Raw genomic sequence first — 25,131 nt, forward strand, 5'->3', positions numbered from 1 at the left:
AACGGATTGAACCTTTCATACTGTCTCCCTTAGAGTGGGACTCTAACCCACAATCCTGATTAGACATTTATTGTCTAATAATTGTTATTAGACAATTTAGGCACAAGCGCGTTTTAATGAGGTTACTCACCCAAAAGATCCAGGAGCTGTTTCTTTCCCCAAAAGTGAAAGTAGCGCGGAGGAGCTTGGAGCGCAGCTGCTGCGGGAAGCAGGAACCCGACAGCCGAGCCTCTAGACAAATCGGGTCTAGGTGGCCACTCAGGGTCGGTGACGAGGGCCTACACCCAGCCGGGGGCTACAGTGCCTCAGCCAGGCGATCACAGGAGCTTAGTTCGTTTGCGATCGCCAGAAATTCTCACCGAGCAAGGGCTCACTGCCTGGCGCGCACAGAAGCCAATACTATGGCACCAGCTTTTGAGAAAGGAAAAAGCTTTATTGCGAGGTGGACCGGCAAGGAGACAGGAGGCAGGGCTCAAATCTGTCTCCCCCAGCCAGGGTTTGGGGCAAAATTTAAGAGGTTAGGGACATTTCAAACTTGGCACAAGCTGATTGGCTAGTTTTCAAAGCAGTCCATATATGGTAAACAAGGTACTATGGCAGATGGAAGCCGGATTTTCCTTACTGAAGGACTTCTTGCTTCAGCTGGTTAAGGGGTCCGATGGCAACATTTCTATTGTTTGAGTTCCCCAGACTGAAGATTCTTGGTTCCGGGGTCATCCTGGAAACGTGGGTTCCGGCCTTGCACATGCGCAGTAATGTCTCTATAAAAAACCCTCAAGATTTGATTAATCAATAACCTATTTAAGGAGTCAAAACCAGTTTAAGCTGGTCAATGTTTTATCTCCTGTTTCACTTTGTTGAGGTATAAAAATGTTTTCAGAATTTTGAAAAAGCATAATATGCAGTTTATGGAAACTACGACTTAAAAAAAAGTAATTGTTTGCCCTTAGAAAAGATGGTTCCAGGGACTCCCACTGAGAGAGAGAGAAAGGGCGGGGGAGGGGGACGGGGAGGGGGCGGGGGAGAGGGAGAGAGAGAAAAATCACGTTGCCCTTAAGAAAAATGGCAACTTTCTGATTTCTCTGCCCTCTCCCAAGATGGCTTCCTGGATGATCTTGGGCCTTGGACTGAAGCCTCTTCCGGGCTTGGAACGGGGCGGGGTTCATTGAGCAAAACCTTGCGCGCTGGCGCCCGCGACCGAGACGCGACTCAGGGCGCAGGCGCGGATAGGGGGTGGGGGAGGAGGGAAAGCGGCGAGTAAGATGGAAGATGAGGAGGTCGCTGAGAGCTGGGAGGAGGCGGCAGACAGCGGGGTAAGGAGGAGCCGCCGCCCCGGGGCTGGGCCGGGCGGGACCTGGCGTGAGGGAACCCTCCGGGGAGCGGGTCTGGGGATGGTTCTCCCCGAGGAAGGGCCCCGCACGCCGGACCGGGGGCGAAGGAGAGGCCCCCGGCCCCAGAGCGCCGTGAAGGCCTCTTAAAGGGGCCGCGTTCCATTTCTCCCTCCACCTTTGCCCGGTGCGCCTCCTTCCACCCACCACCCCCTTAGCGACGTGCACGTCACCCGGGGCGCCACACCCGCCCCCCAGGGCCTGTTTTTCAGGCGCCTGCTAACCCGCCCCAAGTTCCTTTGATCCTTCCTTTCCCAGTCGGCTCTCCCCCCGCCCAAAGCACCATTTTAAAGTTCATGTGCTTTGAAGAGGAGCTACACACCAAGTGGGGAGGGGGTGCGCGGACCTGGGGCGGCAAGCCCGGCTCCGCAGAAGAGCAGGAGGAGGAAATTGAGTCATTTCTGGACCCCTCAACTCTGCTAAAATCCCCCACTGCTTTGCGCCATACGCCACGGTGGGCGAGTCTGGGGTTTTTTTCCTCTTTCAATTTTACTCTGAGAGCCCGCGGCAGGCTCGTCTCCCGGGGACCTCGCCGTAACAACCGAAAGCCCAGCGGGCAGCCTCTCTCCCCGAGGCCCACCCAACGATCTGAGCACCGGGGAAGGGTCTCGAAGTGTGATCGCCGGGGTCGAGGGGGGAGGGGTGCGGTATGTGAAGTAGGCGCATTCCTGGGAGAGGAGGGGGAAAATGGACCGTTCGACTTCGTTTTTTGGAGTTTTGTTTACCTCCATAAGCTATAGGAAATTAGTTTTTCTTAAGCCGAATAGCCAGTTCCATTAGGTTCGTGTTTAATTTGGTCTTTTCAGAGTATGTGGTTCTATGGTGACCCTTGTGAAGGTGGGGAGATGTCTTTTTGTCCTCCCCGTGTTCGTGTCTGTTCAGTGCTGGCTCGAGTGACATCCACCGTGAAGGTTTCTGTGTCGGAAGTAGGGCGTGGAGAGCCGAGTGTACCGGGGTAGAACATCGAGCTGGGTTTTTTTCCCCCAAGCGCACTTTAGGGTGCTTGTCAGCGCTTGAAGAGGTCGAGAAACGGATCCCTTAACATTTCCTTAATGTTGAAACTTTGGCGTTGAAGTTTTTCCCGGTGGTGGTTCAGCGTTTCTCTCAAGGTCTTTGTTTCCCACTTAGCATAATTGAGGATTTGAAGAATTAATTCGTTCAGAAGGTATTCGGTACAGCTCTTCTGTGCCGACCATCTTCCTTGGATTTTGACTTGAGTAAGGAGAGCAATCGAAAGATTTTATAGGGAGCAACAGGTGTCAGCTAGGTATTATTCATTCAACAGACATTTGGGAGTGTCTGCTCTGTGCTAGACAGCGTGCTTAGCAGTGACTTTGTGCCAGAGAATTTACAGTCTCCGGTAGGGCGTTTATTGCCTACCACCAATGTGAGTGAATCATTCAGAACCCCTCATGCTGCTCCCTGCAAAAAAAGCTTGGCCTACAGTTTGAATATGACTCAAATGATAAGTTTCTTGAGCATCTTGTCCTTTCTTTGTTTTTCCTCACATGTTTCAAAGGGACATGAGTTTCTCATGTTAAGGAATAAGAAAATAAACAAAAATGAAGGTAGGGTTCAGAAATTGAGGATTGCTTTAGTTTTTCAGAACTGGTAAGCTGCTTAGAGATCAGCTAGCACACTCCTGCATTTTATAGCTGAATAAACACCAGAGATGTAAGATTTAACTTAGATCTTTCTGGTGCTCGTCCAGTATTTGTACTGTACTTTACGAAAACCCTTTATAAGTGCCAGGTACAGAAATAGAACCCAAACCTTATTTCATTGACATCATGAGCAGTACTGCCAAAATGCAAGTTCCCTTATATAGCTTTTATTTAATTGAAGTAACCCGTAGAGGTATTACCTTCCTTTAGTAAATAAGGAAACTGGGGTTTAGGGAGTAACCTCTCTTGCTCAAGGCACACAGATAGTAATTGGGAAGCTGGGATTTTGACCTGACTCCAAAGCTGGATTCTTTAGCATTTTGCTGTCTCCTACCTGGGGACCTATGGAAAATTTGGGAGTTGGGCATTAACTTTCATTTTTAATATGTTTGTTTTGGGCTTATATTTGAAGGTTCTCTTGAATTTGATTCCCTTTGCGAATTTCACAAAGGGTCTTGTAAATGTGCATTTTAGAAGGAGGGGTTGAAGCATAGTGTCCATATCACTGGGAAACCAACTAACTATACAGCGTCTGAAGACGTACCGGGTTGCATATGTGAAAGTCTTAGCTTCAGGTTACCCTGTCTCTCAACTGATATATGGTAATGAGTGTTAAATTACACATACACAACCCCTTGCAAAAAAATGAAACACCGGGATGGCAAGACTAGCAAATGGGGTCGACTAATTCTAAAAGTGAGCATTTAAACTTTATATAATTTAGAGGCAGTTCTAATCCTTGAAAGTAGAGGCTTTTGGTGATCCCTTTCCTCCAATACCACAAAAGAATTTTGCCATCATGCTAGAATTTTTTTCTTATTTGTCAGTACATGTGAGGTCATTGTCTCCTTTGTATTTTCAGAACACTCAATATCAAGTTCTGTTGTGTCCTTCAGGGGAAGACTGACTTTGAGAAACACCTCAAATATTCTGTAAATACACTGCTTTTTGCTTTTAGTTAATATGGTGTATCTGATATAAAATTGTCCCTTTACCTGTTCTCCCAAGGAGTTACATCCTCAAAAAAAGGACATTCAAAAAATGTAACTTACATTCCGTTGAGGAAATGCTTCTTTAAAAATATGCTGCCTTTGGGAGAAATGAAAATGTAGAATTGAGTTTATGTTGATTCAAACTCTAAATTGTGTCCTTGTCTTAAGCACATCTCAAGGGACAAATAGCGTACAGTAGTTTGTAATCCTTACTCCCCCCCGAAATCAGATCAGCAGTTTGCTCAAGTTGAAAAGACGAAAAGGGCTCACGTGCCCAGGGCACAGCAAAGTAAGGTGTTTGCAGCAGAGTAAGGATTTTATTGCAAGGTGCCAAGCAAGGAAGTGGGAGACAAGTCTCGGATCCACTCCAACTTGGTCTTTTAGTTAAGAGTTGGTTTTTTGTTTTGTTTCTGTTTTTGTTGTTTTTTGTTTTGGGGGGTTTTTTGGCTGAGCCGCACGGCCTGTGGGATCTTAGTTCCCTGACCAGGGATTGAACCCGGCCTCTCAACTTCAGAGCATGGAGCCCTAACCACTGAACCTCCAGGGAATTCCTTAGTTAGGAGTTTTTAAAGGGGAAGGAGAGGGGAAGCTGGTGGTTAATCATGCTCTTGTGACATTTCTTAATCATAGTTCCAGGAGCCAGGCTGTCTGTGGTCTATGTGCCTCCTGCCCGGTGGTCTGTGACCTGGTGGTCTGGACGTGGAGCCTGCAAAGGTCATCTTGTTCTGAAAACAACTTAGGCTTGTGCATCAGTGATGTTATCAGAGGTTACAGTCTTCAGATATCTGGTACTGGTTAATTATTACTGTGCAAGCATGGGGTAGAATTTAGAGGAGGAAAAAGAAAAGGGAGAAGGGGAAAAGTTTAAAATCAAAGCTTTCTTAAAAGCTGGTTAATGGACTCAGGCTCAAATTTCTGATAGTTTGAAGCTTTATATTCACTTGTTGTTTAGACACACAAAAAAGATACGACCTAGTCCATCTTGTTGGTAATGAGCTAACCCAGTCCTAGGGGAAGACAGATAGTACATAAATGGAATTGGACTGGTATTTATTATAAAGAGTTGGCAACCTTTCTAATTTCCTTGCATCTCAAAAGTTGCGTTTTATTCTTTTTTGCAAGGGCAAGTCATGTAGCTAATTGGAAAGAAATGCATCTTGCGTAAGTTAAAGGATACTGGTCTTCTGGATTAAGAATTTAAATTATGTTTACTTTCTACCCTCATTGAGCTAGTCATCTAAACATTAGCCCTTCAGCAGTACTGCATGGTATATAAGTCTCTAGTAAGGTGCCAGTAAACATGGAATACCTGCTGTATTCCAGGTACTAGGCACAGCACAGTCCAGTGGAGGAGTCAAGTGGGGCAGCACTTTCTTTGGAAGAGGCACAGACAGGGTACCGTGGCTGGGATCAGAGACAGTCTTGTAGAGAAGGTGATAAGATTTGAAGGACCAGTTGAATAAAGCAGTAGTAGGTCTGAGAGGGGAGGGGCAGGTAGAATGTAGGACAAATGCACACATAGGCAAGGAGGCAGTGAGAGAAGAGTTTGCAGCATTGGGAGAGCTACAAGTATTTCCTTCTGGCTGGAGGGTAGAGTGTTGGCAGGACTGAGTGGAAAGAGATGAGGCCCGAGAGGTATGCGGAGAGGTATGCAGAGGCCAGATCAGGAAGAGCCTCCTTGTACTTGGTTCTGGGGAGCTTGGACTTTGTCCTGAAAGCAGAAAGGAGCTTTGGAGGCTTTTTTTTTTTTTTTTTTTTTTAGCAGAGTAGTGACATAGTTTTTAATTTAAGAGATAAGACCTTTGATTTGCTTATCTTTCTTTAGAGAAGAGGCCATTCTCCCTGAAGTGTGGCTGCCACCTCACTTTGGGGTCTTCAGTGCTACCTGTAATTGCTGTCATCACAGAATGTGTACAGTGGCTGTGGATAGTGGGCAAATACTAGCTATTTTGGGGCTACCTGGTGCTGATTTCCTTATGTCTGTCCTTACAGTAAAGAAGATATTTAAGATTTGTGCTATAAGCACAAATCTAGGTGTACTGTGCCCAAAGGAACCATTTCTAAGCTGTTTCTGGTCCTTTTGGAAAGATTGAGTTCTAGGCACTGATGTCTTCAGAAAGGACTTTCTATAAAGCAGTTAGTTTAGACATGATTGTGCTGAGCAGTCTGTCCCTGGGACTCTGGAGAAAGCTTTTCACTCGTAACTGCTCAGCTCTTTTCTTTGAGGCTGCACGGGGGTCTTGTTTCCAGCATGCTCTGGGTGTACAAGAGAACTGCCATGGTGCTGTGGGTTGGAATTCGGAAAGTTGCTTTTCCTTCTACAACAGGACAGAATTGTGTGTCTTTCTAAAGCTTTTGGTAAAATCCTCCAAGAGAAAAGGCACTGTTGTCTAGATCTGGTGACTCAAAAGTATTCTTGGGGCCAGCCCTTTCTTTCCAGTTTCTCCCTTTACACTGCTGTGGGCCTCCCACAGTTAATGTCAGTTTCTGGCTGTATCAGTTAGCTAGCCTTCACAAGGTGGAGTCGGTTCTTTCCTGCACACTTTCCATGGAAATGGAAATTTTTTCCTGTCATGACAACTACTGACTTGTTGGTTTCCTAGGAGAAGATTGAGTTTAGCTACTTTTATCTGTGGCCAAAATACAAAATGAAATGTTTTTTTTTTAAGTGGTAGCTATAGAGATTTCTCTTCCCAAGGGTTTTTTAAACTATGCTAGACTCCGCCAAGCATCCTTCTCCTTAACATCCAGCTCAGCTCTATGCAAGATAAAGGTTAAAACCAGCCACCACAGAAATTAGCAACAAATCCTAACAGTGGTCTGTGTGTACTTAAAAGAGTCTTAGCCCTGAGGGTAAGAGATTTTAAAATGTCCCTCACAGTAAGTTATCCACTCCCCACACCCAAAACTCTTTTCCTTATAAAATGAACACAGGAAATAGTCATTCCTTTCTAAAAGGAATAATAAATATGTACAGTTAAAATTGCATTCTTTGGGACTTCCCTGGAGGTCCAGTGGTTGACTCCATGCTTCCAACACAGAGGATGTGGGTTTGATCCCTGTTTGAGGAACTATTATCCTGCATGCCGTGTGGCGTGGCCAAAAAAAGATTAAAAAAAAAAGTTGCATTCTTCAGGGGTGTGATCCTTAGATGAGATTGTACAGGACAGTTATGACTCGAGTCTGGAAAGGTCAGGACTGTCGTTACTCTTTATAGACATTGGGAGCCAAATTACCAGCCCTCATGCTCTTGCCTTCTTGGCTTATAAAAGCATTTGCGACCCTTCAGCTGTCAGTTGTGTTTCTGCTACCTAGTTGCACATCGCGGTGGTGAATGAATGAACACTGCCTATAAACCTGTGAACTCCCAAATTCCACTGGCCTTTCTGAAAGGGCTTCTTAGACAGCATCTTGAGAGCTCGTTACTGGGCAGGTGGAGTGCCTTTTTACGTTCATTATCCCATTCTGTTTCAGTGACCTAGTGAAGTGTAGGTACTATTATTCCTAGTGTCCAGGAGAGGAAATCACATGGTCGGTCTCAGCCGAGGCTTTTGGCATCCTGAGCCTACACTTAGGGATCTTATTGGACAGTTTGTTTACCTTTGCTTCTTGGCAGATATTTAACTAGTTAAGTGCTTTAGGGTGCTTAGTTGCTAGTTCCTTTGAAGTATTGTATTTGTTTTGCCTGGGATTGACCTCCTGCTTCTGGATGACCAGCTAATAAATTTTGTGTATCTGAGAAACTTGAACTCGGTGCTCAAGAGCCAGAAGGACAATGCTTCTGTTAGCTGTTAATACTAAGAACAGTGACTGCAAGTGATTGAAGTCTTTCTTTTAATCTTTTTTTTTTTTCTGGCCGCACTACGCAGCTTGCAGGATCTTAGTTCCTGAACCATGTATTGAACCCAGGCCCTTGGCAGTGAAAGTGTGGTATCCTAACCAGTGGACTGCCAGGGAATTCCCTGAAATCTTGATTATAAATGGGAAATAACTTTTTAACATCTAGCCAAGCAGAGAGAGAGAGAATGTAAATAATTTTTGCTCAGATCTCCTGAGAAGATTGAACATCTCTGCTATCTTAGGATCCCTTTATCTGTACTTCACACTGCCAGCCCTCAGGTATTCGACCTATAGACTTTTTTGGGGTGCACGTTGTTTTTTAAATATTGAGTCTGAATGTCTTTACCTACGTCTTGATTCCTCTCAGTCTCCTCTCTTCCATAGTCCCCACCGCATGTTACCTACCTACGTATTGTGTTACCTGTTGTGTTTTGTCCTGCCTGCTTTGTTGATTGACTTGGCCCTGGAGGCGTTGTTTGCTGACCCTCCTGAGTGCGCGATTCTCACTAGCCTTTGGTGAAGGCGCCCTTGGGTGTTTGAATAAAACCTGGTGTTGGGGGGTGGTAATAGTGACTTTGCTCCGTCTCCCAGTCTGTATGCCTAATGTTTCCTTTGGGAGAGGAGACTTGCTGTCTTCATTCTAAAAGGTAGCAAGAAAGAATAGGTTGCCTCTGCCAGTCAATGATGCACTTCCACCATCCGTGGCAGAAGTCAGAAGTCTAGGCTAAGGGTTCAAGTGCCATGTCTGATTTTGGGGCAAGTCACTACCTACTGTCAATGAAAAAGTTAATCAACAGTCAGTCTAAGTAAGAAATGGAAAATTTTATTCTAGCCAACCTGAGGATTATAACCCGGAGACAGTCTCTCAGAGAGCTCTGAGAACGGTTCCGAAGAGGTAAAGGGAGAGGCCAGTAGATGTGTGATTTTGGCGAAGGGGTGCACGTACTTCAAGCACGTGCACCTTGGTAGAAGGTTACTGCTGTTTACGAGGAGCAGGTCATCTCAGTTAATGCTTTTAGTGCTTTCTAAGTATGGGAAGATGTGAGAAACTGGGTCCATACAATCTTCTCCTGAAAATATCTGAGGGCCATTTCTGCCAGTTTTCCCAGAGCATAAAATGTCTCATCCTGATCATCACCCTGAATTCTTTTTAGGTGTATTGTTAGGTCAGTGACTGCAGTGGCTAATGGCCTGATTCTTGTAGAACTGGATGGTGGGCAACATTCTTTATTGTACAGTCCCTTCCCTTTCGGTCTTAATTTCAACCAAGGTTTGGGAGACATTTCCTGACCAGTTTGCCCCATGGCACTAGGAATGCTCATTCCCAGGTCAGGTGAGGATTTTGTTGATAGGCCACTTAATGTGCTATTACTCGACTAGGCCCTGTTAACAGTAGCCAAAAGCTTCTGGACCACCTGACTTACTAGTCTGTTATGGTCCAGGAAGTGGTTCCCTCTTGTTGCTTCTTCCTGTACGTAGGGTTAGACTATTACAGTCATTGATCTTACAGAACTGTATATCTGGTCAATTGTTTCAAGTGACCTAGTCATCATTAATTTTATTAGAGGCTCAGTCATACATTTGGCAGTGCAAAAAATTATAATCTTGTAAAACAGGTAGAATACAAGTAATAGAGCTAGTAACGTTAATAAGGTCATAAGTAAGTATTTAAGCTGAGAACTTGCATTAGGTGCAACCCAGTATCTCCCCAGGTTGTCTGACCAGTCTGTTCTGCACCAATCACTGTGTTTAAGCAAACTGATATATTGGCATTGTACATAAAGTTCACCAAAGATGTCTGCATGTACAAGGCAAGTGGTAGGTCATTCTGACTCCTTACAGGATTGAGAAAGGAACGTTATCTACTAAGGAGGTGCGTAGCCGACACCAGAAGAAAAGTGGATCTTTACCGTTGAGCAGGTATTTCTGCCATTGGGAAGGTGTGGTTAATGCATAATACAGGTGCACAGTGCACACTAGAGGGGGAGGGAGGGGACCCAAACGGGCAGAGGAATCTTTTGTGTTTAAATTTTTCCTGTTTTGTCTTAAAATAATTTTTATTTCATCACTACCTTTCAGCTTCGTTTTCCTCATTTGTAAAGTTAGATTAATAAAATCTGCCTTGCCTGGTGATGAGAGGTAAATAAAGCATCATTCAAAGACAGTGCTGGAGCAGAGCGTGTTGCTGCTCTGAGTGTGAGGGCTGCTCTCCAGCCATTGACAGTGTGGCCTCTGTCCCATTAGGGTGCAACAGGACTGGCTGAGGGGTCTCTTTCTTGGCGCCCCAGAGGACTAATTTGTATGTTGTTTTACTCTAAGAGTTGTATTGCTTAGTGTTGTATGAAAAGGGAAAGGAGAAAGCAATAATAAACATGGAGAAAGGGGACCCCCATTAGACTCTGCTTCCTGTTTTATTCCAGGGGTTGGGCTCACCACCGCTACTCCCACCCCTGCCTGTTCCACTCCTTTAAGGTAAGGGACTGTGTGGATTCCCTCCCCCATGGAGACCCTCTGAAGAGGCACTCGAAGCAGAATAATACATCGTCTCAAGATGGCAAGTTACAGAGTTTCTGAGGGATACATCTAAATTGCTAGGCCTGTTCTGGAAATTTGTTCCTTTGGGGCACTTCTTAGATTTAAGACCTGGACTTTGGAATTGAGCTCTGCTGTAGTCCTTCCTCAGGAACTGTGGGCTTGCACTCACCTGGCTCGGGGTGCACAGGCAGGCAGGCAGGTTGGTGATCCCTGTCAGTCTTTTTTTTTTTTTTTTTCTTCTGTACGCGGGCCTCTCACTGTTGTGGCCTCTCCCGTTGCGGAGCGCAGGCTCAGCGGCCATGGCTCACGGGCCCAGCCGCTCCGCGGCATGTGGGATCCTCCCGGCCCGGGGCACGAACCCGCGTCCCCTGCATGGGTAGGTGGGCTCTCAACCACTGTGCCACCGAGGGAGCCCTCCCTGTCAGTCTTTATTCTGCTTCTTAGTTCCTGCGGCCACACACCAGCCACACTCCTGAACCTTTTTGCTTCCTCCTCTTGAGGTTTAGGGTTCAGTTCTCTCGCTTACTAGTTGCGTAGCCTTTGGTAAGTCAATTAACCTCTGAGCGTGCAGCAGGGGTGCTGTACATCGCTTGAGTTGTGGTGAGGATTAGGGTGGTGAAGGAAGGACCTGGTGCCTTCCTGACACATATCTGTGGCAAGTGTTTGGAGAGTGTGCTCCCACCACCACTACTGTGAAGTGCTTAAGGCAGCCTTGGATTTTATTTGGAACATGGAGAGTGTCACTGCCTTTGGATCCGGATAGACCCAGTTCATATTCTGGCTCCACCCCATAGTAGCTGTGGAACCATGGTCAGGTTACATAACCGCCTCTGAATTGGTTTGTAAATCATTTGTAAAATGGGGATATAGCGCTAAAATCTTGTTTCATAGGATTGTTCCTTGATTTATGTGTTGGGTACTGTTTTAGGCACTCCGGACAGCTGTAGTGAATGAAGTTTCTACTCTCATAAAGCTTACTTTCTAGTGCAGAAAGATGGACAATAAATAATAAATAATATTTTATGTACACACACAATGAAGAAAAATAAAACAAATAAAGGAGCATAGAAAGTGACTGGCAGGAGTACCTTTTTTGTTTTTTATTATTTATTTTTATTTTTTTAAAATTTGGCTGTGCTGTGTGGCTTGCGGGATCTTAGTTCCCAAACCAGGGATTGAAACCGGACCCTCGGCAGTGAAAGCGTGGAGTCCTAACCACTGGACCACCAGGGAATTCCCCAGGAGTACCTTTTCTTAAAAACAGTCAGAGAAGGCCTCTCAAATAAAGATAGGCTGAGAGAGCAAGCCATGTAGAAGCTGCAGAAGTACATTGCAGGCAGAGGGAACGCAAGTGCAAAGGCTCTAAGGCTGAATTGTGCTTATTTTATGTAGTAGGAATGGATGAAAGAGAAAGTGGCAAGAGATGAGGTCAGAGGTAGCAGGGAGCCAGATCCAGTAGAGAATAGGAGGCCGTGGTGGAGATCGCCTTGAAATAGGAAGCCATGTGAGGGTGTTAAACAGAAGTTAACTTGGTTTTTAAAAAGGTAGTTTTGGCTGCTGTGTGTAAAATAAACTTCAGGGGCAAGAATGGAAGCACAGAGACTAATTAGGATATTGTTACAACTGACCATTCAGGGGCTGTTGGTAATTCGGACCAGGGTGGTCACAGAAGCAGAAGTGTTGAGAAAATTCAGGGTACATTTTGAAAATAGAACCAACAAGATTTGCTGATGTGGGTGTGAAGGAGGCATCGAGATGAGTGCAGAGTCTTTGGCCTGATCCCTAGAAGACTGGAATTGCTGAAATGGGGTGGGTAAAGGGAATGTGGGAGGAGCAGGTTTGGGTGATGGGGTAAAATCAAGAGTTGGATTTTGGACACAAAAGGTTGAGATACCTTTTGAAATGCAAGTGGGAATGTCAAGTTGGCAGTTGTGTATCAATGGTTTTAAAGCTGTGGAACTAGATGAGATCACTTAATAAGCCAGCTTGGATACAGAAGGGGCAAACTCTTCAACCTCAAGGGATCAGGAGAGGAAAAGGAACCTATCTTGTTATAGGAGAAATCAAATATGGAATGTGAGAGGGAACTACCAGGAGAGTGGTGTCTGGAGACTGAATAAAGAAAATGCTTTATGCATTCTATATATAAAAGCTTACTTCAGTTAATTAATGGACTTCCCTGGTGGCACAGTGGTTAAGAATCCTCCTGCCAATGCAGGGGAAACGGGTTCGAGCCCTGGTCCGGGAAGATCCCACATGCCGCGGAGCAACTAAGCCCGTGTGCCACGACTGAGCCTGTGCTCTAGAGCTCGTGAGCCACAACTAGTGAGTCTGTGTGCTGCAACTACTGAAGCCTGTGTGCCTAGAGCCCGTGCTCCGCAACAAGAGAAGCCACCGAAATGAGAAGCCCGCACACTGCAACGAAGAGCAGCCCCTACTCGCCACAACCAGAGAAAACCTGTGTGCAGCAACGAAGACCCAACGGAGCTAAGTGAAGATTTGGAATTTACGAGTGATTTTGGCCAATGACTGCATGTCTTTGGCAACTTCGACAAGAACAGTTTCAGTGGGACAGTGGGGCTTAGAGAGCTGGATTGAAATGAGGTGGTGAATGTTACCCAGAGCAGGACCTGAGCCAAACATTGGGCACTGGATGAGTGCTAGTTGCTGTTATGCCGACATGACAGATAGGACCCACCAAAGTAGGTCTTGCACATCAATACACACCATGCCTCTTGGGTCCTTAAGACACTCAGTCACTAGTTGCCGACAGATGAAATGTACAACAGAGGCACATGTTATTCTAGGGTTAGATCTAAAGCAGTGTTGTCCAACAGAAGTATCATGCAAGCCACATAGGTAATATAAAATTTTTCTAGAAGCCACATTTGAAAAGTATAAAGAAACAAGTGAGGTTAATTTTAATATTTTTAATTTAATCCAGTATATACAAAGTAGTATCATGTCAACATATAAATATTGAAAATATATTAATGAGCTATTTTACACTCTTTTTTTTTGTACTAAGTCTGGGAAGTCTGCTGTGTATTTGGAACTTAAAGCACGTCTCAGTTTGGACTGGCCACATGTCACGTGCTTACCAGCCACACGTGGCAGTCACCACTGCACTGAGTGGTATAGCTGGATCTAGTGCAGAAGAGAGTGTGCCCAAAGGATTCCCTCTTCCTGGGCAGGCGCAGAGAGGTCCAGAAAGCTGTAGCGAACTTGGAAAAGAAAGCAGGAAGTGGTTGTTCCTTACGAGCAAGTACGAATTGTTTGGTCTTTACAGTGTACCACCCCAAAGCCTTTTGTGGTTTTCTGGTGTGCCTAAGTTCTTCCAGTTCGTATCATGCTGGCCCTATGAGTTACAACTAATTTTATGCAGTAGTTTGTTTTTTTGTTTTTTTTTTTTTGTGGTACGCGGGCCTCTCACTGTTGTGGCCTCTCCTGTTGCGGAGCACAGGCTCCGGACGCGCAGGCTCAGCGGCCATGGCTCACAGGCCCAGCTGCTCCGCGGCATGTGGGATCTTCCCAGACCGGGGCATGAACCCGTGTCCCCTGCATCGGCAGGCAGACTCTCAACCACTGCGCCACCAGGGAAGCCCATGCAGTAGCTTTTTGAGTAGTGTTGACACCAAATATGTTTTGTTTTTTTGTTTTTCTGGGGGTTTTTTTTGGCTGCTTTGGGTCTTCGTTGCTGCACGCGGGCTTTCTCTAGTTGTGGCGAGCGGGGGCTACTCTTTGTTGCGGTGCACGGGCTTCTCTTGTTGCAGAGCACAGGCTCTAGGCACACGGGCTTCAGTAGTTGTGGCACGTGGGCTCAGTAGTTGTGGCTTGAAGGCTCTACAGGACAGGCTCAGTAGTTGTGGCTCATGGGCTTAGTTGCTCCATGGCATGTGAGATCTTCCTGGACCAGGGCTTGAACCCATGTACCCTACATTGGCAGGTGGGTTCTTAACCACTGTGCCACCAGGGAAGTCCCCAAATAATAAGAACCATTGCTGACTGCAGCTAAAGTAATCTCAGATGGTTTTCCAAACCTAGATTTTTTAAAAGAGAGATGGGTCCATTATCAAATACCTTTCTAGATTTGAATATCTCCATTTAAGAAGTATCTTATTTGGGGTTCCTTTTTTCTTTCCCTCTATTCATGTTTTCATTCTTTCTCCCCAACTTTATTATGCCCCTTCTCTTCTCCTTGAAACTCTAGTCCTTTAAGTTTTTGCAGCTTCCCTGACTTCTCATGGCAGGCTCGTCCCGCCTTCATTTCTCTTTCCAAAACACTGTTGTTACAACCAACATGGCAACTGTGGTTTATCTGTCTTCTCCCACCTGGCTAGGCTCTCCTCATCAGCGGGGATTGCCTTACTCATCTCTGGGTTTCCAGCTTCTAGCATATCTACTTTATAGTAGGTTTTCCATAAATGCTTGTCTCCAGCTTTTTTTTTATCACTGTAAAGCAAAAGGAAAATGGCCTTGAGATACATTAACAAAGCGTAGACTTCCTTAGGGAGGGAGCTTTAGAACTATATCCTGTGCCCTACAGTGGCCCACGTAATTAAAGTGGAATGTTTTCCTTGCTGTGGGAGTAACAGAGGAAGGAGGAATGTTTTGCGGGAAATGGAACCTTCAAACAGACTAACCTGCGTCTGTATTAAAAAGGCAGCTGATGGCCTAGCTGTGCCCCCACAGGTCTTCTTTGTGTCTCAACTTCTGATTTCTGCCTTTTGCTTTTTCTGAATTACCCAATCATGTGTGCTCAGGAGTTGAGTTGATTTTCTGAACTTGACAGTAATCCTGAAGCATCACTGTAAAATCAAACCTGGGGTGGTACGACTTTGGGTGCTTCCCTCCCTGGAGTTAGTCGGGGGAGGTAGAATAAGCAGAAGCATTGGAGACGGCCAGCCCCACTGGGGCAGGACAGTGTCACTGCCATGCCACTGATGTAGAGAAGCAAGGCAGGGATGAAGCACGGAGTTACACACGTCGATATGAAGGTTGTTTGGAAACGTCTCTATGGATTGCACATCTGGACTTGAAATGACCAGTGGTGCACTTTAAAAGTTACAGAGACCTTCTTATCCGGTTTTAGACCAGATTTTGCTGGTTCTCCCCATGAATTCTTTTTGCTTTATTCCTGAATGAAATAGAGGCCCTCGTGGAAGGAGCCAGAATTCCATCCTTGTGTGTGGTATGGAGACACAGGCACCTTTCTGGGGAGACTGCTCTCCAGGAGGCCCTGACACAGGCAGTCTTTTAGCTAGGGGAATGGGCGCTGATGTCCTGCCCAAAACTTAAAGACATTAGGCCCTGCTTGGGCACTTCCTGCTGTGGTGGGAGTTCGGGAGCCGGAACGTACTTGGAAGGTGGTCTCACCATCAACTCCTTGACAGCGTCTTCTCTTTGCTTTTCATCAGGACCGGTCAGGCTCTGGTTCTGAGAGAAACACTTGTACTTTCAGGACTCCTGTCTCTTCAGATCCCCCCAGTGGTCTGCTTGTAGATATGTGCTCCCCAATTTGGGATAGCTGGACGAGACCAGATGAGCCTGTGGGGCATAGTGGTTCACAGGGAGCCCAAGACCAGTTATTAATTCCTTGAATCTGAGAGGAAAATCAGAAAAGATCCTCTTCTGAAATGGAAACTGACAAAGAGAGGCAAATTGCCCCGGAAAAGTCACTTAAATAGTAACTGTTGCTGATAAAAAGATGTTATTTCCTAACTCAGAGCCAAGACCTCTTAGACCTCCATTCAATACAAGATTACTTGGATTCTTTGGAAGTTGTGCTGGCTGCATTGGTGACCAGAGGATTTGGGTTATCAGCGAGAGGGGTGCTGTGGTGGAGCAGGACACCGTGCGGTGGGGGCCCTGGGGAGCTGGTAGCCGGAGGTCAGGCTCCGGAAAGGACAGGACACCTCCTCCCACCCCTCCTAGTGTAACGGATCAGGATTGGGGTTTGTTCACTCTGTCTCCTGCGAGTGTGGCTAGTGTGAGTCAGCTTCACCATCCCTAGGTGAGCTGATAAAGTCTGGTTTTGGGGACAGTAAGCTGTAATGGTGCTGTACTTGCTGTACTTTGCACCAAGGCCCAGAATAACCTATCTGTTTCTCTCTTCTGCCTTTCTTTCCTCACCCCTTACCTTCTCACTTTTCTTTTTTCCTTTCTCATGCGCCTCTTAGTGTTACAGGAGTGAGGCTCTCACTGTAGTCTGCCTGCCCTTGCACATACATCCTGGTCCTCTTTGTTGCCTCTGCCCCTTTTGAAGGTTGTGGCTGGGTCACGGCTTAGGCTGTTTGAGGCGTCTCCTCCCCTCCCATGCTTCCATTCCCAGCCCTCTGCTGGAGGTTCACGTGAGCATAATCATTGCAAGACTAAGGTCCTCGGCAGCCGGTGAAGCTGTGCTGCTTCCCTGGGGGAGCTGAATTTGCAGATGTTGATGTCTTGTGTCGCTCACCCGGTGGCTGTGGCCTCCCCTCTGCCTCCCATGAGGATGAGCCCATCCAGAACCACCTTGCTCCCCACTGTGGCTCTTCATGACCTCCTGCCCCCATGCTTGCTTTCTTTATGGTTTCGCTTGTTCTCTCAGACCAAGAAGCTTGTACCTCATTTTTGTAGAGGAGTAGCTCCACAGGAGAAGTGATACCTGTGCTTGGTAACAAGAGATCTTTTGTTTAGAATTTTGACCCAAAGAGAGGTGGCCACCCCACTTAGCAGAGAGCATCATCTTCTGGAGTCTCTTCAATGCTACTTGACAAACAAAGAGCTTTTCTGGAAGGAGAAGCCGTAGGAAATCAAACTTTCTTAACACCTCCCCTCTGATTGCTTATCCCCTAAAACTTGCCTTGTGTCCCGGCGACGCTTCCTCACTCAGAGCTGAGTTATAAAGTGATGAGCTTATGGGTTTCTTTCACTAACACAGAAGTCCTTGGTCCTCTAACACAGGAGCCTTGACCTTGGGCCGGGCCTCTGTGCATCTTTTTAAAAAGAGAAGGTGCCCTTAGATAACTAGATTCTTTGTTGGGGCCCACATCTAGATGCTTCCTCACACATTCTGAGGCCTGTTTAATTCCTTTGGGCTATTGCATCTCTGGAGGAGACAAGCATTCTCCTTGTAGTGCACCCTGTAGGAAAGTTTCCACTTGGTCCAGCTCTTCAGAGCATGAGTCTGAGAGCAGATTGATTGCAAAGCCTTGTCCAAGGAGAGAATGGACTGACTCATGGTACCTGGACAGACTCCAGAGTGAGGTGCAGTGCCCTCTCTAGCTGTTGGCAGAGCACCCCTCTCCTGCTTGGACGGCGCTGAGCATGCTGGTGTACAGCTGGCCATCTGGAGATGGCCAGGATCCGCTTTCCACCAGAGCTGTTGGGTTCATATCTTGTCCTCTCATCTGATGGAAGAATTCTTCAACTCCGATAAACCATCCTGTCTGACGCGATGGAAATTGATGGGAGTATTAGTTATTGGAGTGCCAGGGAGCAGTGTAGGATTCAGGGGCTATATGGAAGAGGGGATCAATATCTAATGACTCTAGCAGCATTTCCAAGGGTTTGAGCACTCCTGGGGGTGTGGCAGCACGGGACAGGGCCTCCAGAGGCCGTAGTTCTAGGGCTGCCTCCATGATGTACACCTTGTGACCTTGGCTGAGTTCCTTAATCTCCCTGAGCAACTTGCCTTCATCTGACAGAGACGGATACAAGCTACTTTGTTTATCAAACAGAGTTGGTGTGCCAGAAATGAGTGTTTGGGAGTGTATTGACAGCCATTAAGCATTATAGTCCGTATGCCCTCTTGAAAGGCTTCTTTCCACCCGAGCTGTATTTGCTGGGCTTGGGCAGATTCCTCGTCTTCCCTAAGGCCCTAGAGAAAGAAGGAAGCAGTTTGCCTTCCTGAGAGGAAACCCGGATGCGACCTCTCAAATTCAGCCACTGTAATGTGTATTTTTCCACAGTGTTTTAAAAAATCAGCTACCGTGTTAGGCCCATTTGCCTCTTGTCTTATTTGGCCCTTAAGGAGATATGAAAGCCAGAGTTCACATAATGACGTTTAAACATTTAGAGCTTTCCCATAAAAATCTCCTAAAATAGCAGCCCTGGCCGTGTCCTCCAGGGCTTGGCTGCCTGTCTGTAGGAGGAATGCGTGTTCTCTGGTGCCTCACAGCCCCGCACCCCCTCACGGTGCTGCCTGCTTATGGAGTTTGGTTACTTGCCCGCCGGTGGAGGCATTTGATTTTGACTGTTTGAAGACACCTGAATCCCACAGATGTGAAACCTTGCATTTATGATGGAGAAACTTGAATAGGAAGTCTCATCTTCAGATTGGAGCAGAATGATAGTGTGGAATTTTAAAACTGCACGTTATTTGTGAAAGGCCCATAAAAGGTAGGGGGCATTAGACTAATGTGAAACATAGTATTTACTCAGGCAGTAACACTGTTATTAATCCAAAAATTTAGAAGAATTACATTACTGACTGTGCTGTGGCATAGATTCCCTTAGAGTGCGTGTCTGTCTGTTCACAGAAAACATCTAGGCCATTCTCTTACCCTCCGTGCACCATTTCTATTCAGTCGTTTAACAGCCATCGGGTGCCAACTTGTGTTCCATGCTTGAGTGAGAGGTTTTTGTTCTGTGGCTTCCTACCCCCTCCAGAGAGTTGATGGTGCCCTCAGAATACAGTTTGTTGTGCTTGCCTAAATATACTTCGGGTTTTTCATAAAAACAAAAAATTTTAAACACAACTCAGCATCAGTCATAATGAGTGTCAGTGTCAGACTCGATTTAAATTCAGCTTCATATGGTTAGGCTAGCTTCATCTTGCTTACAGGAAACAAAAATAAGGACATGGAGAGACAAGAAGTAAGAGAGGAAAACATTTCAGGGGATACTAACCAAAAAAAAAAAAAACTGGCATAGCTTCATTAATGTGAAATAATAGATTTTAAGGTAAAGAAGATTACTTCACAATGATAAACTTTAATGTACTAGAAGGAATAATTCTTGATTCTTTCTGTAGTCCATAGATCAAACAAATCAGTAAGAATGTAGAAGATTTGAATAATATGGTTAACCAGCTTGAACTGCAGAAGAAATACAGAGCATTTGTGAAAACTAGCTACACGCTGAGCTCTGAGATGGAACTCAGCAAATTTCAAAAACGTTTTACTAAGGTAGTCATTCTTAACATTTTGCAAGTAACAGACTCCTTTGAAAATCTCATCCATCTTATAAGTCAGGGTTTCTCAGCCTTGTCACTGTTGACATGTGGGGCTAGATAATTCTTTGCTGTGGGGCTATTCTGTGCATTGTAGGATTTTAGTGGCATCTGTGGACTCAACCCACTAGATGGCAGTAGCAGCTCCCTTCCAGTAATGACAACTAAAAATGTCTCCAGACGTTGCCACACGTACTGGTGGACAAAGTCACTCCTGGTTGAGAACCACTGTTATAGATCTACTCTCCAGAGAAATACATAATTTTGCATAATCCAGTAGCTGGATGGTCTTGCCGTTGCAGGTTGGTGGAACGTTTTTTAAGAAAAAGCAGTGGGACAGCCAAGGAACCTGGAGGTTTGGGCTGTGCTCTGTGCACAGCTTCCCTGTCCCGTGCATGGAGGCTCGTACACGAGGCCGTGGAGGAGTTCCTGGTGCTGAGTGCCTGAGGACTCTGACTTCCATCCAGTTCCACAGGTGTTAGGCTTCTGTTTTGTTCTAGGCCTTTTGCTAGGTGCTACTCACAGTTCAGGTCCATACGAGTAAGAAAAATAGATCATAAAATATGTGACACACATGATCATGAAGGAATGTAAAAGGGAGAGCTTATGTCTGAGGAGCAGGTGATTAGCTGTATGGGATCAAAGAAGACTTCAGAAAGAAGAGGTGGACATTCAAGCTGGGTGTTGCAGGATAAATGAGAGTTTGCAAGGAGGCGGAGATTGCAGGCAGGCGGATCAGCACGCTGGGTTCTGGGGGCTGCCACAGTTCGGTTTCGCTGTGGTGTAGCACAGGGACAGAAGCTAAGGGGATGTGTGGGCGAGGCACGCTTAGGAGCTTGGACTGGATCCGGCCAGCAGTTGAAGTGTTTTAAGTAGGGAAGTGACACAGTCAGACTTACATTTGGAAAGTTGATACGACTGGCTCTGTGAAGGACTGATTGGTGACCAGGAGACTAGTTGGAGGCCATGCAAAGAACCCAGCTGAAGGATGAAGTCTAGAACTCTCACCGCAGCCACGGGGATGGAGGGAGATGAGCCTGCAGGGAGTCAGAGCCCCAAATCCCGGAGTCTCATAAAGGGAGGGCTGCATCCGTTACTTCAAAGGACACAGTAATGTCCCTGGTCAGAAAGGACAGTGCCCTTAGCTCTGAAAATAAAGACGTAAGTTTTTATTTGAGAGAGATTTTTTTCCACTTTTTATATACATTTTTTTCCTCTAGGAAATAGACAGACGGTTGGAAAAAAAACTGAAGATCACACAAAAGGAGAGGTAAGGCTGCTGTCTGGTCTGAGGGCTCATGCTCTCTGCCGTGAGAGCTGGGCAGTCAGTGGTGTTCTCCAGCTGGCCGTTAGATACAGGCAGGTCAGGCTCCTGGGCAGCGAACCCTTCCCTTAGGGACACGGTGGCTTGCGGCTTTGGCAGTGAGGCTGGAGTGTTGCACCTGCCTCCTGCCTTAGTGGGCACCCTGTGTGAGGTGGGGGGTGACAAGTCAGAAGGCTTCGGCTTGAGGCCTGACTCTGAGGTTTGGAGCAAGTTGTTTCCCTTTCTGGACATCACTTTCTCTCTCTGTGACACAAGGAGGTCGGACAGATGATTTCCCTGGGCCCTCCGTGACTTGGTGGCTTGGGGCATTACGAGGGTATCCTAGAAGAAAAGATTCTTGGGAATCCTTCAAGACCTTTAAGGATAGCTTTTTTCCCCCACCCAGGCAGCAGAGGAAGTGGGTTTCCGAAGCAGGTGAAAGTTGACTTCAGCAGTCTGTCTTTGCCCTGGTAACCTGTCAGCTTCCCCCAGGGACAGGCGGCAGGGAGGAGGGGGGGCCTCTCTGGACTTGCTTGATGGGCTGCACAGTCATCCCCAGGGAACTGGGGGTGCCCTGCCCGTCTGCTGACTTTCCTGGCTCCCTGCCTCTGTGATCCGAGTGCTGGCTCCTTGTCTGTCTGCTCATCTCAGCAACGACACTAGCGCCTGGTTACAGTCCCCTGGCCATGCTGTCCTGTCCCACCCAAGACTTGTTCCAGCCCCCCTGGCAGCAGCCCTCCAGTACCTACTCCTGACAACCAAGGCTCTGAAAACAGGCCCCTGAGCGCTATTTGGTTCTGAAGAGAAGCTAGTTGACTGCTCTGGGGAGGGTCTCTGTGGCTGTTGAGGGGTGGCTGTTCCTGCCTGGATCCCTTGCTCTCCTGTGGCTTTTGTTTCTTTCCCTTCCTGTGTCGTTTTCCTCCTCCCCTTGTGGACACATTGCCCGATGTGCACATCTACCAGCCTTGGACAGTGCTTTTCCTTTGAGCACTGCCAAGCACTATTTCCAGGGTCATCCTTGACCCCAGCCCCGCCGCGTCCAGCAGACCAGAGAGCCCTGGTGAGGGAGGGGTCTCTGCTCAGAAACTCTTCTGAAGAGGCCATCCAGTGTCTGGAGTAGCTTGTCTCTGGGAGGCACAGGACACTCACCAGAGGCTGAGGCAGTTTGGTAAATCCTGTCTTGATGCCAGGCAGGGACGGCGGAGCTGGAGTGTTTGGTCTGAGTGCATGTTGTGGGACCTTGACTGGGAGTGAACACTTTGCTGATCCCCAAGCTAAGGGGCTCCCACCGCACTGGCCTGTTACACGCTGGTCTGTGTAGGGAAGCTGGGGTTTTAACTGAGGCCATTGGATTCTGGACAAGAGGTGTTTTGCCGCAGGGGCCCGACAGTGGTTGATGTGACTTTGACGAACGCGGGGATAGAAGTTCCAGAATGAGCTGACGTTCCTGCCCCCCTTGCCTGGGGTTCGGTCTGAGGAGCAGACCTGTGGGCTGCGTGAGCTTAATAGGCAAGGTTGCTCTTTCGAGAAACCCTTCTTGAAGAGTGAGAATTTTGATGTCTGGTCAGAGGCCAGAGAATAACGAATAGAATTAGGAGGGGGAGGGAGAGAAAAGTGGTGAGGGGTGGGTGTGGGACATGGATGGGGCCTCTGTAGTCAAGGGTAGGACTTGTGAAGCTGTGTTTGCTCTTTGTCAGCAGGAAATCCAAATCTCCTCCCAAAGTGCCCATTGTGATTCAGGACGATAGCCTTCCCACGGGGCCCCCTCCACAGATTCGCATCCTCAAGAGGCCCACCAGCAACGGTGTGGTCAGCAGCCCCAACTCCACCAGCAGGCCAGCCCTTCCCGTCAAGTCCCTAGCACAGCGGGAGGCAGAGTACGCGGAGGCCCGGAAGCGGATCCTGGGCAGTGCCAGCCCCGAGGAGGAGCAAGAGAAACCCATCCTCGACCGGTGAGTGTAGCTGGCAGGGGTGACCTGCCAGCCAGACTTGACCACTCCACCAGGCCACCTTGAGGAGGAGGAGGAGAGTGGGCTGGCTGCCTGCAGAGTAGTGAAAAGCAGTGAGAATCATGGCCGGAACCATCGTGGCTGCAGCTGCCCACCCCGGCTGGTAGGGCTGGTTTGTTGTCTGCACTGGCTCTGGGACTGCTCTGAAAGCTTTGCTGGCATGCTGCCTCTGCAGGCGCCAGGGGCCAGTGTGGCATACAGGGTAAAGGCATGGACTTTGAGTCAAAATCAGCCAGTCTGAGCCCATCTCTGCCACTTAACTTCTTTTTTTTTTAATATAAATTTATTTATTTATTTATTCATTTATTGGCTGCGTTGGGTCTTCATTGCCGCCCGCGGGCTTTCTCTAGTTGTGGTGAGTGGGGGCCACTCTTAATTGCGGTGCGCGGGCTTCTCATCGCAGCGGCTTCTCTTTGTTGCAGAGCACGGACTCTAGGCATGTGGGCTTCAGTAGTTGTGGCTTGAGGCTCTACAGCGCAGGCTCAGTAGTTGTGGCGCACGGGCTTAGTTGCTCCGCGGCACGTGGGATCTTCCCGGACCAGGGCTCGAACCTGTGTCCCCTGCATTGACAGGTGGATTCTTAACCACTGTGCCACAGAGGAAAAGTCCCCCTTTGCCACTTAACTTCTGCTTAACTTAGACCTACTTAACCCCTCTGTGCCTAGTCTGAAAAATGGGATAATGATCGTACCTGCCTCGTCCATTTGTTGTGCAGTTAAATAAATGGGTTCTGGATGTTATCTTTTGGGCCTTATAATGGCCCACTGTGATGTTTCTGTGAATTTTCTAAATTCTTTTTTATTCCTGGCATTTTTTTCTTTGCAGTCCTAGAGGTTGTATTATGTAAGTTTGTCACCTCCTGGTAAAGCAGTATTTGTTGAAACAGCCTCTTTCTAACTTTGAGACTCCTCCTTGGATGGTGTATTCTGGGACTTGCAGTGCTAATCTGTACCTTATTTCTACGCCTTCATTATTTTGATGGACTTCTGTTATCTCTCCTGTAAGCCTTCATTTGGCAAAGTAGAAAAAGTCCATTTTCTTGTAGTTTTCCACAGTAATATGAGTCAACCATTAATCCCATGATTTGGAGAGAAGCAGGAGAGCAGCAGTGGCGGGAGCCAGGTCACTCTGATGAGCTCTTGGTTAGAGGTCTTTACCTTGGCCCGACCTCTGGGGAGTCTGTGCCATGAAGTTCTGTGGAAGAGATGCTATCCATGGTCACTGCCTCTGTACAGGATGGGCCCTTGAGCACTTCCTCTGCCTCCGGTGAATGATGGCAAACCAGCCTGTGGGGAAGAGTGCTGCAGGCGCTAGAGGTGAACATGGACCGTCCACCCCACCTGCTCCCAGGGGCTTCCCAGCTTGGAGCTGCACTGAGTCCGCTTGCCAAAGAAGCAGGCTCAGAGAGCCAGAGCTGGCTAATAACCACTGTGACTTCTGCCCCAGCTGCAGAATTGGTTGATTTTAAGATTTAGGGGCCTCTTTTATACCCTTTTTCAGACCTCACTCTGATCTTCTTCCCTTCAGGCCAACCAGGATCTCCCAACCTGAAGACAGCAGGCAGCCTAACAATGTGATCAGACAGCCTTTGGGTCCTGATGGATCACAAGGCTTCAAACAGCGCAGATAAACGCGGGCAGGGAAGGATGCCGCCGCCACCGCCGTCACCACCTCCTGGGTCGTCCGCTGCGGGTCGCATTGCCGTGGCAGACAGCTGGACTTGAGCAGAGGGAACGACCTGACTTACTTGCACTGTGATCCCCTTTGCTCCACCCACTGTGACCTTGAACCCCATGCACTGTGACCTCCCTTTCCCCCCCTTCCCACTGTGATTGGCACTTCTACAAGGGCTGTCCCAAGTCCATGGAAAGGGAAAGGGTGGGGGTTAGAGGAGGGTTGGGGGGACCCACCAAGGACTCAGAGTAGAGTCAGACAGTGCCACTTGGCCACTTGGGGTGAAGCCAGTGCCAGCAATAACAGTTTATCATGCTCATTAATTTGGGATTTCAAAACACAAATGAGAACTCCCGTCCACCCACCCTCAAGTGCATGTCTTCATCACTTAAAAGCAAGTTCCATTTGAAGATATCCTTTCTTTTTTTTTTCTTTCCTTCCTATTTTTGTTTGTTTATACAAATATTTGATTTGCAAAAAAAAGTACATGGGAGGGGTTTTAGCAGTTTAATGAA

General features: G+C 47.3%; 1 protein-coding gene across 5 annotated transcripts; it reads left to right on the forward strand.

The window, feature by feature from the left end:
- The first annotated feature begins 1,243 nt into the window (after positions 1 to 1,243).
- On the forward strand, positions 1,244 to 24,709 carry SZRD1 (SUZ RNA binding domain containing 1). 5 transcript variants are annotated; one of them, XM_060015149.2, is made up of 4 exons: positions 1,245 to 1,313; positions 20,851 to 20,900; positions 22,631 to 22,885; positions 24,470 to 24,709. In XM_060015149.2, exons 1-4 carry the CDS (start codon positions 1,263 to 1,265, stop codon positions 24,570 to 24,572), a joined length of 459 nt encoding a protein of 152 aa, XP_059871132.1. In that variant the 5' UTR covers positions 1,245 to 1,262; the 3' UTR covers positions 24,573 to 24,709. The 5 variants fall into 5 exon arrangements, with proteins under 5 accessions (XP_069396872.1, XP_059871132.1, XP_059871142.1 ...); XM_060015159.2 differs by having other exon boundaries at positions 22,634 to 22,885; XM_069540771.1 differs by lacking the exon at positions 20,851 to 20,900 and having other exon boundaries at positions 1,244 to 1,313; positions 22,634 to 22,885.
- Positions 24,710 to 25,131: the final 422 nt, after the last annotated feature.

The sequence above is a fragment of the Delphinus delphis genome, chromosome 1 (genome assembly GCF_949987515.2).
Source record: "Delphinus delphis chromosome 1, mDelDel1.2, whole genome shotgun sequence".
NCBI classification, from domain to species: Eukaryota; Metazoa; Chordata; class Mammalia; order Artiodactyla; family Delphinidae; genus Delphinus; species Delphinus delphis.

What these genes read in the sequence shown, in the direction of transcription:
- SZRD1 (XM_060015139.2), top strand. Translation starts at nt 1,685, where the DNA reads ATGTGCTTTGAAGAGGAGCTACACACCAAGTGGGGAGGGGGTGCGCGG. An exon ending in GCTTTGCGCCATACGCCACG is followed by an intron (nt 1,843 to 22,633) that starts GTGGGCGAGTCT and finishes CTTTGTCAGCAG; the next exon opens with GAAATCCAAATCTCCTCCCA. An exon ending in GAGAAACCCATCCTCGACCG is followed by an intron (nt 22,886 to 24,469) that starts GTGAGTGTAGCT and finishes TCTTCCCTTCAG; the next exon opens with GCCAACCAGGATCTCCCAAC.